At 49.6% G+C, this 15,997-nt stretch overlaps 1 protein-coding gene across 1 annotated transcript; it reads right to left on the bottom strand.

Annotated features, from left to right (window-relative positions):
- Positions 1–9,189: 9,189 nt before the first annotated feature.
- On the bottom strand, positions 9,190–10,122 carry LOC306815310 (olfactory receptor 14J1-like; the record flags this gene model as incomplete). The annotated part of the gene is made up of 1 exon (XM_079331897.1): positions 9,190–10,122. One exon carries the CDS (start codon positions 10,120–10,122, stop codon positions 9,190–9,192), a length of 933 nt encoding a protein of 310 aa, XP_079188023.1.
- Positions 10,123–15,997: the final 5,875 nt, after the last annotated feature.

The following is a 15,997-nucleotide window of genomic DNA, read 5'->3' as shown; positions in this document are numbered from 1 at the left end:
GGTTGATATTGATCCAGAGTTTCTCCTCAGGATGTCTGGCCTGCTCAGAGAAGCTGTGCCTTGAGGTCTGAGCCTGTGTGGGCAACCTTGCTCCACATTCCCCAACCCCATCCTGTCTGTCCTCACTCACCTGGGACCTGCTGTGCTTGGAGAACTGCCTCCACTCAAGCAAACATGGTTTTCTCCCCTTTGTTTTACTTTTGAAGCAATCTAAAACACCTTATTTTCCCCTGTGAAAACAGACACCCTCCTGAGGTATGTGTCAGCCCAAGGTGCCACCAAGGAGGTTCAGGCCGGGGACCGGGGCCTCAGGGGTGGTGCCTGGAGTCGGCGCCATTTTTCCTTTCTGCCTCTAACTCCCAGCATGCCTTGCAGCCCCATAGAGCCCCATTGGAGCTGGGACTACAATACCCATCATGCCCCACGCTCCACAGAACCCCGGTATCCCCACCTGTATGTCCAATAGATGTCCTCCAGAAACTCCAAGGATCCCTAAGTGTCCCCTCAGTGCCCATTCGGGTACCCCCAAAACGTCCCAGAATCCCCTGAATGCTCCCAAGCCCACAGATGCCCATTACAGCCACTTCTGGGAATTCATCTCCTGCTATCCCCCGTGAGCTCAGAGCACCTTATAACACAGTCCCGTGCCTAAAACTCCTGCTGTGCCCCGTGCCCTAAAGAGCCTGGTTAGAGCTCTCCAAGCTCCCCCCAAGTGCTCCTGAACTGTAAACATTCCTCCCTGAGGACTTGAAGTTGCCATTCAGAGGCAAAAGTGTCCCCCAAGTGCCCTCTCAGAGCTCGTAAACACTCCACTAGAATCACTTCCGGGACTACAGCTCCCATCATGCTTTGTGGTGCCATAGAATGCTATTCAAGCAATGACTTCATCACCCATCATGCCCCGCGCTCCTCCAAGAGACATTGCAGCTGGGCCTGGAATAACCATGATGCACTGCAGCCCCATTAAACTGTATTATACCTACTCCTACAACTCCCATCATCCCCTGCGCCCCGGAGAACCCCCTTACAGACCCCCATGAGCCACTTCAAAGCACAGACTTTCCATCAGGATCCCTAAGTTCTTTTTTAGTGCCCATTCAATTCCCCCAAGTGTCCTCCTGTCCCTCAAAATTCTTCCCCCAGACCCAAAACTGCCCCGAATGTGCCCCAGAAATGTCTCCCTGGACCCCAAAGTGCCCACCCTGAACCTGTCTGAAAAAAAAAAGATATAAAAAAGATAAAAAAAATAACTCAAACATTATGAATTATCCTAAAAAGGGAGAAATAAATAACCAATAGAGCTTAATTAATTAAGGAAATTGTATTGCATAAAAGCAATGACCAATAATTTTTTTGGTTGCTAATAAAATATTTTTATTACAAATATAAAAATTTGGTCTAAAAAATAGAATAACAATATTACAAATAAGGAAAATTAATTTTAATTTTAAAATTAAATAACATTTTTATTACAAAGAGAAATTAATGATGATTTTTATATTTTGGGTTGTTGGCACCAGGTGGGAGACATCATGATATGGTGATGATGGGGGTGAGGAGCAGGTTGTCCAAACAGAGTCAGCCTGCAAAGGGGCTCATTCTTCAATGTGCCCAGACCTCCTAAGGAGACATTGTGCATCAAGGTCACTTGGGAAATGCTTCTATCACTTTGCCTCTGAACAGAAAAATTGAAAAACATTCCCTTGAGTAAAGTCATGATGCACTTTCAAATCTTCCTTCTTAGGAAAACTCCAAAATGTCTCCAAGCGTCTGCACAAGCCCTTGGGACTTGAAGACAATTGAAGAAATACAAAGAGCTCCTGGAATCTTTCTGTATTTTAATGATCCCCAAAATTGTTATGAATGGAGTCTTCAATTGTTCAGTTAATCAAACACCAAATATAAATTTAGCAGTAATTCATTAATAATAGCAGTAATTGTATATAAATGAATACAATCAAAGTATATTAGTTATGTATATTTAAATAAATACAAAATTTGGCAGTGAGTATTTAAGTGTAATTGAGGTTTGGTTCAAATAAAGCATAAGCAAAACCAACCAGGGGTACAGGGATGGCCATTCCTCTCAGACCATGCCAACTGAATCAAGCTAAAATCTCACTTATATAGTTTACTAATACATATTTATACAGAATATTCTGGAAAGCTCCTCCTCATTTCTATTCCTAAAATCTCCGTCACTATGTTGTGTTGCTCATGCTTCAACAATGATCGAGGGTCTCTCCTCCTTTGGGGATATTGTTTCTGATTAAGGCTCTGGGTCTTCCTCAGTGTTCACTAGTTGACCTCTCAGATAGAGCAGGCGTACTGAGCTTAGAGTTATATAATTAAGCCAATGTTCCCATAACAAGCCAAGTGTCTAATGCTTGGAATCATCCCAATTTGGCTCAAATCAAGGTCAAAAGTTTTATTTCTAGATGCTGTTTTTAGACCTATACCCTTACTACCTCTACTCCCACCAAACAACTGGAGAATGATAACATCTGCTTTGATTAACCTTCCATTATCTTTTATGCATTGGAACAATTAAGTACAATTTTTCCATTGCTACAAAGCAAAAATTTTGCTAATATAATTACAATTTAATTAGCAGGAATCATATTTATAAGAGGGCAGATTTGGGGCTGAGTCCACGAGCCACAGGCGCTGAGAGAAGGTTGGAGAATCTGCTCAAGGAGGCAGAAGCAAAACTCCAAGTCCCTTGGAGCACCACTGGCCCCACTAAGGGTAGAGACTGCCAAAGGCTCCCCAGGGACTGGTGAAAGCAGATCCTTGAGGGCAGCATTGCAGGAGCCCAAGGCTGTGAGCAGGAACTGCAATGCTGAGCAAGGTCTGGGCTGGTTGGAGGCAGCAGAAAAGCCAAGGGCTGAGCCCAGGTCTGGCCCAGCAGGGCCTGTCCCTCACGAGTGGCTCGGGGCTGTTCCTGGGGCACTGGGATGGGAGGGGCAGCAAGGACAAATGGCATCACCCTGCAAGCCCTGCCATCCTGCTCAGGGAGGGCTGAGGCAGCAGCAAAGTGCAGACACTGCAGGAAAAGTTCCTCCTGTGGGGCTCCAGAGGTGCTGCCCAGCCCCGGGCACAAAGGCCTGGATGCCTCTGGCCCTGCCAGCCCTGCCCAGCCCTGGGCCATCTCTCCTGCAGCCTGTGCCCCTGTGCGTGCTGCTCCTCTGCCCTGGCCGGCTGCACACGCCCATCTCGCTGTGCCCCCAGCATTTCTCAGCCCAGCATTGCTGTGTCCTCCCTGGGCTCCCTGCACCCAGCGCTGCCGGCTCCTGGCACACAGAGCCATGGCATGGCCCAGCCTCAGCTGGGACACCTGGGCCACCAACATTCTGCCCTGGCAGGGACTGTGCTGCTTCCTCACCTCCAGGCTGAACCTTCCAGGCTGCACCTTGGGGAGGTTTCCTTCTCTTTCCACTCCTTAGGAAAGCTCTGTCGCCTGTTGTTCACAAACAGAGAAGGGCTGGTGGGAGATGCGGTGATCAGAGGTTATTGGGGTACAGTTATCATGAAATAATTAAGTTTTTAAACATCCTGTGAAAGAAGGCGGGACATCAACAGAATTTCTAACACCGGAGTTACAGAGAGCAGACTTCAACCTATTCAGGATGCAGATTTGGAGTGTACAAATCAGGTACTGATTGTTTTCTGAGGCAAACAGTCCTTAAAACAAAGGATTCCAAAAAGGATGGATATTCTCAAAGAAACAGAACTTGAACAATCAGGAGCAGCCTGTACCAGTGTCCCAGAAGATGAGCCAGTGAGGAAAACAACTGGCCTGGCTGGACATGGAGCTTTTTTCAGAAACTCAGGAAAAAAACAGGGTACATCAACTTTAGACAAAGGGGAAAGCAACTCAGGAAGTGTTTAAGGATGTTATCAGGTCATGAAGAAAGAAAATGAGGTGAAAGCTCAATTAGGACTTAAGCAGGCAGTTCTGTGTAGGATAACAATATTTTTTTATTAATACATTAATGACAAAAGGAGGGAAAAGGAGAACCTCTATTCCTTACTGGGGCGGGGGAGGGAGGGGGGAGGATATGCTTACCAAAGATAGGGAAAAGGCTGAGGTACTTAACCCTTCTTGGCCTAAGTTTTCAAGTGTAAGACATTTTGTCCTCAGGACAAGTGCTCTCCTGAGCTGGTCGATGGGGACAGGGAGCAGAACAGACTCCTGTAATCCAGGGAGAAGTAACAGGGGACCTGAGCCACTCAGATGCTCACAGGTGTCTCTACAACCAGATGGGATCCATATTAGGGGGATGATGGAACTGCTGGATGAGGTTCCCAAGCTGCTCTCCTTCATTTATCATCAGTCCTGGCTCACCAGGGAGGTCCCAGAGGACTGGAGGTGTCAATGTAAGCCCATCCCCAAGAAGGGCTGGAAGGAGGATCTGGGGAACTCCAGGCCTGTCAGCCTGACCTCAGTGCCCAGCAAGGTGATGGAGCAGATCATCTTGAGTGCCATCACAGGGCACCTGCAGGATGGATGAGGGATCAGAGCCAGCCAGCGTGGATTTCAATATCTGCATTGATGATCTGGATGAAGGCATTGTGTGCACCATCAGGAAATGTGCAGATGACACCAAGCTGGGTGTGAGTGTTGTGGAGGTTAGGAAGCTCTGCAGAGGGACCTGGACAGGCTGGATCCAGGGATTAAGTCCATCAGTTTGAGTTTTAACAAGTGCTGGGTCCTGCGCTTTGGCCACAACAACCCCTGCAGTGCTCCAGGCTGGACTGGCTGGACAGTGACAAGGCAGAAAGGGAGCTGGGGACGCGGATGGACAGCAGGCTGGACATGAGCCAGCAGTGTGCCCAGGGGGACAAGAAGGTCAAAGGTTCCTGGCCTGGATCTGGAATGGTGTGGCCAGCTGGACCAGGGCAATGATTCTTCCCCTGTGCTGAGCACTGGTTGGGATGCACCTTGAGTGCTCTCTCCAGTTCTGGGCCCCCCAATTTTGGACGGACATGGACGGGCTGGAGCGTGTCCAGACAAGGGCAACAAGGCTGGTGAGGGGTCTGGTACACAAGTGCTCTGAGGAGTGGCTGAAGGAGCTGGGGTTGTTTATCCTGGAGAAAAGTAGACTCAGATGTTACCTTATCACTCTCTACAACCTCCTGAACCGTGGTTTTAGTCAGGTGGGGATTCGTCTCTTTCACCCGGCAGCCACTGGCAGAATGAGGGGACACAGTCTTAAGCTTCACCAAGGGAAATACAGGTTGGATATTAGGAAAAATATTTTTACAGGAAATGCGGTAAAATTCTGGAACGATCTCTCCAGGGTTTGATGGAGACACCATACCTGTATGTTTAAAAAAAGACTAGGTGTGGCAATTGGTGCCATATGGAGGTGTTAGGCAGGGGCTGGACTTGATCTTGAAGTTCTCTTCCAACCTAGTGATTCTGTGATTCTGTGAATTTCAGCTGAAGTCTCTGTCCCTGTCCTTTCCCTGTGTCTCTCTTGCAGATGGAAGTTGCTGGGGCCATTCTCACCGTTAACCCCTAATTTGAATGCAGACAGATGTTCTTAGGTGTGTTAATCAGGTGTTGCTCAATGTTTATGTGGAATTTTTGTATCCTCATGGCACTAAAAAGACCAGTGTGGCACTGTGGAAACTCTTGGAACCAAAAAGCCACTGAGACATTGGGGCAGGATGGTACCAAGGAGATCATTGAGATACAGCAGATCCAAAAACACTGTGGTGGCTCCATGGAAACTCATGGAATCATGGGCACTGTGAATCCACAGGGCCTCGTGGAACCAAGGAGTGAATTGTGACTGTGCCAAACCTAATGGAACCAAAGAGCCACTGTGGAACTTCAGAGCCTTGTGGACCAAGGGGACCACACTGACACAGTGAGGGTCCATGGAACCAAGTGGCCATGGTGACACTGGAGCCTCATTGACCAATGGTGCATTGTGACACTGCAGGGCAGTATGGAATCATGGAGACCACTGTGACATTACACAGTGCCATGGCAACAAGGGACCATTGTGACACTGTGAGGCCTCGTGGGACCAAGGAACAGTTGAGGTACTAAGGAAATTGTGGCAACTGTGTCACCATGGAACCAAGGAGACCATTGTGACAGTTCACAGCACCATGGAACTAAGGATTCATGTAACACTGTGGGACAAATGGAGCCAAGGGACCATTGTGACACTGTGGGGCCTCATGGATCCAAGGAGAGCATTGTGACACTGAACCTAATGGAATTGTTGCAACTGATACAACTTCTAGGTTCAGGACAAGGTGTCTCCTCACAGCCCTTGGTGGCACAGACCCTGCTGTGCTCCAGGGCACCAAAACTTGTCTTCTCCTGGGCACTGCCAGCCCTGCCAGGGCCCTTGGCCATGTCCAGCACAGCTTGTCCTGTGCTGTCCCACAGCTGCTGCTGTGTCCCTGCAGGCTGCACACTCCCATCCCACTGCCCCTGGCTCTGCCCTGCCACTGCCAGCCGTGCCCTGACCTCTGCCACCCTCACCCTCTGTGCCTTGGGACACAAACACATGCACTGAGCTCATCCTCCTCCTCCTTGGTGCTTCTCCTGCCACAGCACTGCCCTGGGAGCATTCATTCCTCACAGGAGCTGCTGTCTTTGTATTGGTGCATTTTATAGCTCTTCTCTGCCTATCTGTCAATTCTGTCTTCAAAGAGCTCTCCAAGGAATAGATTCATTGAATTGTGGAATAACACAAAGGTGGCAAGAGCCCTGTGAGCCCTCTTGGCCTGGGTGTGGCTGGGATGGAGTTCCCTTTGCCCAGAGCAGCTCCTGTCCTGCTGTGCTTGGCTCCTGTGGCTGGAGTGGGTTTGGTCCCAAACCAAGGTTTGACTGCTCCTGAGCAGGGCTGGCCCCACATGAGGCATCTCTGCAACCCCTAAAGCAATGGCCTGGGCGGGGGGGCAAGTGTTCCTGGGGACACAGGGACGGGAAAGCTGGGATAGACTGACCCAAGTGATCTTCCATTCCATGGGATGTCCTGATCAGCAGGGACATGAGGGGACAAGAGGACCACTGTATTTTCTGTATTAATACACTTGTCTTCTAAAGCAACTATGACGTGTTGAATTCTTGTGCTGAATTCTTGTCTCTCTGTGGTTTTCCTTTCTTCTGCATTTGGCCCTTGCTTTGTATTCCCCCTGACATTAATCTCTCTTTATAGTGACCCACAACTGTTCACCTTATTTTCTCCTGTTTTCTGAGTAAGGAGGGACAGGGACAGAGACACTCTGTTGTCACTGGATGCCCAGATGGGTTTAGCCACAGCCACCTTGCCCAACTCTGCTCTTATGGGCACCCCCAGAAATGTCAGGGCTCTGTCAGGTGCCATCCCCTGATCTGGGCTCTTGCCCTGCTCACAGCCCCAGGGGTGTCCAGGGACACGAGTCCTTCCCTGGCACACACACACAGACAGTTCATTGCGGCAGGGACAGGGGCTCCCTGGGCTCTGGTGCCACAGCCAGAGCCTGGCAGGGACTTTAGCCCTGCAGGTGTCACCCTGCCCTGCCCCTGCCTGAGGTGCTCCACGGCCAGAGGGATGGACACGGGGAGCTCTGAGCACAGGAGCTCATCCCAGCCCTGCATCCAGGGGTTCCCAGGGGATGTTAGACTCTGGAAACTCCAGAAACATCTGCAGGTGTTTGTGCTCACTGGGTTTAAGTCCCCTCACATGCACATAAGATGTTCAGGGCTGTGGAATGTCCTTGCACTGCAAACACAGACTCCTGACCTGGTCACTTGATGTCCCTCCAGGCAGGGAAGAACAACCTCTGTGCCCTGGTGTGAGAGGCACTGCTGGAAGCAGCTCTGGCTTTGCAAGGGCCACTGCTGGGACAGCCCCACCCTGAACAATGCCACATTTTGGCTGTCACTGCTGTTCTCCTCTCCAGGGCACTGTGTTGGGAACATCCTTGAGTGCAAACGGGGAAGGAGATTGAAGCTTTCAGGCCCTGCACTGGGGAGATGCCTTTGCATGAAGGAAATGATGTTGCAGAGTCCAGCTCTGTCCCAGCAGTGCCCACAGCCTGTCCCTGCCTGCAGTCCCTGGACAGTCACACAGCAGGACTGAGACTGAGCTAAATGAGCCCTGAGGACTTAAACCAACACAGGGGCTTTGAAGGGGAGTGTGGAAGTGAAGGAGGGGGAGGTTATGGAGCAGAAGCCTTGGGGGTGCCTGGCAGTGAGGAGCACTGGGGTTCCTTTTTCACCCCAGCTCTGAACAAAGGCACCAACCCTGCAGAGAAGCCAAGGAGGAAATATGTCAGGCAAACACAGCAACACCAAGTTCTTTATTTTGTGTAAGCACATATGTGGTACAACTCCAGGATTATATAGTCTATGGTTCACACTAGAAATGCAAATACTGAATTAAAAATGGTAAAGATAAGTATTTTCTTGTTAAAAAATTCTAAAATATGTCATACCTGTGCTAGAGTGTTATGGGCTGATGTTTGGACTGGCTCCTCTCCTTGCTTCACCCGTGCAGCTGCCGGTCCCTCCCTCGGACTGTTATATCTAGGCTGGTGTTTTCCGGCTCTCTGTCTCCTGCTGCGCTTCGGTTTTGGGCTGTGTCTTGCTCTGGCCGTCTGCTCAGCTGTAACCCCCTCCCCTGGCTGCTTTGGCCATTTTTTTTCCCCTTTCCCCCAGCTGCTTTGTCTGTGCCCCTGTTTTGGCTTGTCTTGGGTTTGCTTTTGCTTGTCTTGGGCGCGCTTTGGCTTGTCTTGGGCTTTCTTTGGCCTGCTCCCGGCTGCCCCTCCCCCTCTCTCCCTTCTCCCTGCTCCAGGGATTTGCACCGACTCTGGAGGACGAGGATCTGGACTTCGGGGGCCGCTGCTGGAGGTCGGCTTGGGAGGCTCTGCCGCTCTCCCCAGCAAGGACCAGCTAGGTTCGTCTCATCTGGGTTTGGGTTGGGGAGTGTTTCTTTTGTATTTTTGTTAATAAAAAAGTTTTTTCCATTTTCACATGAAGAACAATTCTTTCTGAGCTCAGTGAAGGAAGGAATTGTGAAAAAGAAAAAGGGAGGGGGGGGCCCTTTGGAGCTCTTTTTCCCCAAATTTGTCCTAAACTTGGACACAGAGAAAAAAAAAAACTACAAACCAAAACCACAGTACATAGAGTGGGCATTAATGAGTATTATTATAATAGTGATAAAGGAGAATGAGAGTTTATTTTTTCTGAGAAGCATTCATGATGATTTTCCTCAAGCCATCCTTGAGCTCCTGGTTCCTCAGGCTGTAGATGAGGGGGTTCAGGGCTGGAGGAACAACTGAGTACAGATATGACAGTAGCAGATCTAGAGTTGGGGAGGAGATGGAGGGTGGCTTAAGGCAGGAAAATGTGCCAGTGCTGAGAAGCAGGGAGACCACAGCCAGGTGAGGGAGGCAGGTGGAAAAGGCTTTGTGCCGTCCCTGCTCAGAAGGAATCCTCAGCACAGCCCTGAAAATCTGCACATAGGAGAAAACAATGAACACAAAACAGGCAAAAGCTAAACAAACACTAACTGCAAAAAGCCCAAGTTCCCTGAGATAGGATTTGGAGCAGGAGAGCTTCAGGATCTCTGGAATTTCACAGAAGAACCCCCCCAATGCATTGCCCTGGCACAGGGGCAGGGAAAATGTATTGGCTGTGTGCAGCAGTGAATAGAGAAAGGCACTGGCCCAGGCAGCTGCTGCCATGTGGGCACAAGCTCTGCTGCCCAGGAGGGTCCCGTAGTGCAGGGGTTTGCAGATGGACACGTAGCGGTCGTAGCTCATGATGGTCAGGAGAAAATACTCTGTTGACATAAAGAAAAAAAAGAAGAATACTTGTGCAGCACAACCAGAGTAGGAGATGTTCCTGGTGTCCCAGAGGGAATTGTGCATGGCTTTGGGGACAGTGGTGCAGATGGAGCCCAGGTCAGTGAGGGCCAGGTTAAGCAGGAAGAAGAACATGGGGGTGTGCAGGTGGTGGCCGCAGGCTACGGTGCTGATGATGACGCTGTTGGCCAGGAGGGCAGCCAGGGAGATGCCCAGGAAGAGGCAGAAGTGCAGGAGCTGCAGCTGTCGCATGTCTGCCAATGGCAGCAGGAGGAAGTGGCTGATGGAGCTGCTGTTGGACATTTCTTCAATCTGGACATTGTGGACTGTTGAAAGAAAATATTGATACACTGGGTCAGATTTCCGTTAGTCAATCCTATGCTTTTTTTCTCAGTAATTTACTCAAAAATTCATCTCTTTCTTTGGAAAATATCACTTTTTTTTTTAAATTTTTAAGCTGTGGGTTTTACTGATAATGTATTGCCTCCTTCGTTGAAGGGACAGAAATCCTCTTTCAGCATTGCTCTCAGCCTGAACACTGGGGAGCCCAGAGGGAAAAAAGGACTCCCACTCCCAGAGCAGTCACACCTGCGGGATCCACACAGCTGGCACTTGGTGATTACACCTCTCTCTATTTCAGGGTGACTGCACTTAAAATTTTCTGCAAAAATAAAGAGGACTCCGTAAAATGTCTGGTTTCAAAGTCAACTTCTCTGAACACTTCTCTCTTTCCCTAGGCACCTGAAGATGGAGGGTATCCAGGTTTGATCTGGCTGTCTGCTGTCTGGAATTGTGCCTATTGGGAGAAGTTTCCCTCTATCCAAGCCTTGTCGCTGCTAGGGCTGCCAGAGCCCAGACCAGCCCTTGAGGCTCAGCTCTGCCCTGCACACTCCTCCCAGCACAGGGTACTGCCCAGGGGCATCTCCCTGCCAGCAGGGCCTTAAGGGCAGCTCAGATAAACTGAGATGCTGCAAGCCAAGGTGCTGCTGCTGCTGTCTGTAGGCAGAGGAGGGTGAGGAGGCACTTTGTGAGGAAGATCTGAGGAAGATCTGAGGCAGATCTGCTGATGCCCAGTGGGACAGTGCAGGAGACTCAGTGACACAGACACACCTGGCAGCCCCTTTCCCTTCCCTTGAGGAGAAAGCTGCGAGCAGTCCTGGCCATGCAGCACCATCTCCACAGCAGGAGAAATCTGCCCTGATGGGGGTGGCTCTTTCCACCTCCAACTTCTCCCCACTGTCCATGGGGAGCTGCCAGGCAGGCGGAGATATCTCCCTGGCAGGTGGCACATGCCCTGGGCTGGCCAAGAGCCCTCATAGCTGCAGGAGCTGCTCTGCAGGACAGCCCTGGGCAGCCCTTGCTGCAGCCCCAGCTTCAGCCCCTGCAGCCATCCCTGGCAGCAGGAGCCATCCTGCCCTGTCTGTCCCTCTTGACAGTGCCCAGGGCAGCCTCACTCTGCAGCACATCCTCCTCCTCCTCCTGTGCCTCAGAGAAACTGGGAGAGTCCTCCTGACACATCCCCCGGGCTGTGAGCTGTGCTGGCTCCAAGAGGTCCCTCCAGGAGCACAGAGGACATTGCCCTGCACCCACAGACTCACCATGTCCAGGGCTATGAAGATGTTTCCCTAAGTGAAATCTCAGCTCAATGTCTTCCCATTCCTGATTGCCTTCAGCCTGTCTGTGTCTGGCTCCTGTCCCCTCAGTGCCTGCAGGCAGTGCTCTCAGCCCTGCTGGGCTGGGAGAGAAGCAGCTTCTCAGCAGAAATGTCTTTTTGAAGCTTTTCCTGGTTGCCATTATCTCCCTCTGTGCCAGGAGACACAACACAATGACTTTGATGACTCTCTCAGGAGTTTGGTCTTTTTTAAATTAGATTCAGTCCCTGAGAGAATGTTTTTCAAAAATCCTCTCAAGAACTCAAAATTAAATTGAAACTTGAAAGTTTCTTGAACTTTTAATGGGTCTCACTGAGAGACAGGACTGAGAAAGTTCCCCAAGGTACCAGATAGAGCAGAACAATGGAGGCACTGGTAACATGTAGGAACAAGAAAAGTAAAGGTGTCTCTGATGCTGAGCAAACCTGGATGTGTTTCAGGAATGCAAAGGGCCATGGCTGAACCCCAGCCCCCGGGAAGGCAGATCCTGTCCTTCCCTCATTGCTCAGGGATCTTCCTGGGGCACTGGGTTTTGGGGATGTGCAATGCCAAAAGCAGGACCATGGGGCGGCCCCTGCCAGGCTGCTGAGCAGGGACAAGGAGGCAATGAGGCCCCAGCACAGCAAGGCTCACTTGTCCCCTGCTGGCCTCAGGCCCAGGGCCAGCAGCCATGGCCCAAGTGCTGCAGCAGTTGGCTCTGGCAGGGCCTTTCAGCTGCTGCCCATCCCTGTGCCCTCTGCAGCCCAGGCTGTCCTACAGTGTCCATGCCCTGCGCCTCTGTCCCTGCAGGCTGTCTTCATCCCCTGGCTGCCCAATCTCGCTGGCCCCTTCCTTTGCTGAGAGCTCTGCATCCTGCCTGCCTCTGCCTGGACACACTAAGCCTTGGGCTGCTCCAGACTCCTTTTGGGGAACGTGTTGCACCACAGCCCTTCTTGGAGAGAGAAATTCCTTTCTCCTTGTATTCAGTGAGGACTGCCTCAGCTGTTCATGGCATCAATCCTTTCTTTCTCTGTTTGCCACTATGACAAAATGATCCACTGTCTCTGAAATGGCCCTTCAATCCCTCCCAGGGTTCTCCTCTGCTGTCCTCAGTCCCCACTCCACTGAGCACTGAGCTCCTTTGTCCTTATATAGTGGTCATTTGCTTGAGGCCTCCAAACCCCACCTCCAGAGATCTCTTCACCTTCTCCAAGGTGTTTTCAAATGAAGACATCCAGTTCATAGTGTAAGAAAATCACCAGAGGAACAAGGCTAGTCAGACCTCTCTCTTCTGGCTACTTTTATTTGGGAACAACCCTTGAAGAGATACAATTTGGGCTCAGTGTTATAAGGCAGGAGAGAATCAGCTCTGAGGAAGACAAGGGCAACCAGACTTGGTGGAAATGGCAGCTTTTGTCTGGGAGCAATCCCTGCATTTCAGGAATTCTGAAGGGGAATCCTATTTTGGCTATGGATGCTTGAATGAGAAGAGAGGCTCTTTTCCTCTTGAAGGAAATCCCAGAGCCCCAGTGTTTCAGGGGAACATGACAAGACCATGGCTATGGGCATGCCAGGGGCACTTGTACCATTCAGGTGAAGACAACCAGCCCTGTTACCTGTTCTCTTGTTTCCATGGGGCCCAGAAGAATCACAATAGTAGTGTCATATTGGATTCTTGGTTTCATGAGTCCCAGGTGTGTCACACTGGCCTCTTGTTTCCATGGGGCTCCACAGTGTCACAATGGTCCCTTTTATCCATGAGGCTTTGCAGTGTCACAGGGGTCTCCTTGGTGTCACAGTATCACAATGGACCCTTGGTTCCATTGGGACTCAGAAGGGTCTCCTTGGTTCCACAGGGTCCTGCAGAGCCCCTTGACTCAACAAGGCCCCCAGATGTCATCATGGTCTCCAGGATTCCATAAGATCTGGCCACGTCACAATGGACCTTTGGTTCCATGGGGTCTGGCACTGTTACATGAATCCTTAGTTCTATGGGTTCCCCCATGCAGGGGTTTCTTTCCTAGCAAGGCTGGTTGGCAGATAAGAAGAACACATATGGCTCAAGGGTGCAGTGGCAGAGAAAACAAGGTCCGAACATGGGAACTTGGAGTAGGTTTTATGGAAATGGGTCAATTTTAATGCACATTTAGTGACTAAATATAAGAAACACACTTGTAGAAGCATATGTCCACATAAGGATAAGCATTATCCCCCATTGGACCTGAGTCCTGAAAAAACTTATGCCCTCTTTAGCACCAAATTTGTGCTAAATATTGTTATTGTGGTATTTTTTAGATTTGGTGACAGCCGGGCCTCACAGCACCAAGGAGTCAAGTGTTCCATTATGGAACATCAAGAACAAAGGGGTCTTTTGACACTGTGGGAGCTCATGGAACCAAAATCTATTTGGACTGCATGGAGCCATGTGGAAGTTATGGTCTTTTGTGACACTGCGGATCCAAGGAGACCATTGTGGCACTGAGAAACCTCATGGAACCAAAAGTAATTTGTGACAGAGAAAGTCCTCATGGAACCAATGGTCCATTGTCATACTGCACATCCAAAAAGGCCATGGTGACTCTATGGAACCTCCTGCAATCATGGGTGCATTGTGACACTGCAGGGCCTCACAGAACCAAAAAGTCCATTGTGACACTGCAGGGCTTCAAAGATCCAAGGAGTCCATTGTGACATTTCTGTACCTCATGCAAACAAGGTGACCATGTTATATTCCAGAAACGCATGGAACAAAGGGTCCATGGTGACACTGCAGAACTATTGCTGAGAGTATGAAAGCTCACGGGCGGCCTTTGTGACACTGTAGATCCAAGGAGGCAATTGTGTCACTGAGGAACCTCATGGAACCAAGGGTCTGTTGTTACACTGTAGGGACTCATGAAACCAAAGGTCCATTGTGACATTGCAGGGCCTCATGGAACAATGGAGACAATTTTGACACAGAATCCCAGAGTGAATGAGGTTGGAAAAGATCTTTGAGACCATCCAGTCCAACCTGAGACCTAACATCCCCTCATCAACGAATCCATGGTTTTGAATGTCACGTCCAGTCTTTTTTAAAATGTCACTGGGGGTGGTGACTTCACAACCTACCTGGGCAGAATTTTCCAGTACCCAATCACTCTTTCAGTGAAGAATTTTTTCCCTGATGTCAAACCTAAACTCATCTTCAGACTGTGTCCTCTCATTGTGTCAGTGGTTTCCTGGGAGAAGAGACTAATCCCCACCTGACCATAACCTCTTTTCAGGGAGTTGTAGAGAATCTCACTGGAGACCATTGTAGCCATTACGGCCATTGTAATGAGGCAGGGCTTCATGGAATCAAGAGGACCACAGTGACAGTGTGGGGCTCCATGGGACAAAGGGGCCATTCTGACACTGTGGAACCAAGGAGACATTTGTGAGACTATGGGGCACTGTGGAACCAAAGGTGCATTTTGACACATGAGGGCATAATGGAACCAAGGAGACCATTTTTACAGTATGAGGCTTTGTGAAATCAAAGGGTCATTGTGTCACTTCAGAGCTTTGTGGAGCCAAGGGGACCATAATGACACACTGGAACTAATGGTCTGCTGTGACTCTGTGGGGTGTCCTGGAATCAATGGTCTGTTTTGACACTGCAGGGCCTTATGGAATCATGGAGACTATTGTGACACTAAAGGTGATGCCTTAGAGGGCTACCTAGAACAGAGGCTAGGCAAGGTTAAGAGAATAAAGTGGGTATTTATTAAAGGCCTTCAATAGATACACCTTGGGCAGTCAGAAGCCTCCCAAAGGCTACACCTGAGATTGATAGTGGTGACAACATTTTTAAGAAATTATAAGTTTGGTAAATTTACATATCAGGACTTAATCCTCCAATTACAGCTTCAAGTAATGAAGCCTTATTCCCCCAATTTTGTTTATACTTTTCAGAGTCTGAGGCTGTAGGCTTTCCTTGAATTTCAGAGGAATTGTTTTGTCTGACCAAAGTGTGAAGATAGTTAACTAACGCATTATATATGGAGTTCAGAGTTATGCACTAATGCAGTACAGGATTTGAAAAATATAAAGGCAAAAATCTTAAGGCATCACAGGCCTCACTGAACTAAGGGGACACTGTGACACTTTGTGGCCCTAGGGAACTTAGGAGTCCATTGTGACACTGCAAGGTCCCATGGAAGCAATGAACAATTGTGACAAGATAGGGTCTTGTTGGTCCAAGTGTGATTGTGTCTCTGTGTGGCACCATGGAACCAAGGAGTCCATAGTGACAGTACAGAGCCCCATGGAACTAAAGATTCATGTAACAGTGCCAGACCCTATGGAACTAAAGGTCCATTGTGACATTGCCAGGTCCTATGGAATCCTGGAGACCATGATGACATCTGGGGGCCTTGTTGAGTCAAGAGGCTCTGCAGGACCCTGTGGAACCAAGGAGACCCTTCTGACATTGTGAGTCCCCATGGAACCAAGGGTCCATTGTGATACTGTGACACCAAGGAGACCCCTGAGACACTGCAAGGCCTCATGGAAAAAAGGGACCA

The sequence above is a fragment of the Erithacus rubecula genome, assembly GCF_903797595.1.
Source record: "Erithacus rubecula genome assembly, contig: scaffold_114_arrow_ctg1, whole genome shotgun sequence".
NCBI lineage: Eukaryota > Metazoa > Chordata > Aves > Passeriformes > Muscicapidae > Erithacus > Erithacus rubecula.
Note: the sequence above shows the minus strand (reverse complement) of the source record. Positions and strands in the feature narration are given on the sequence as shown.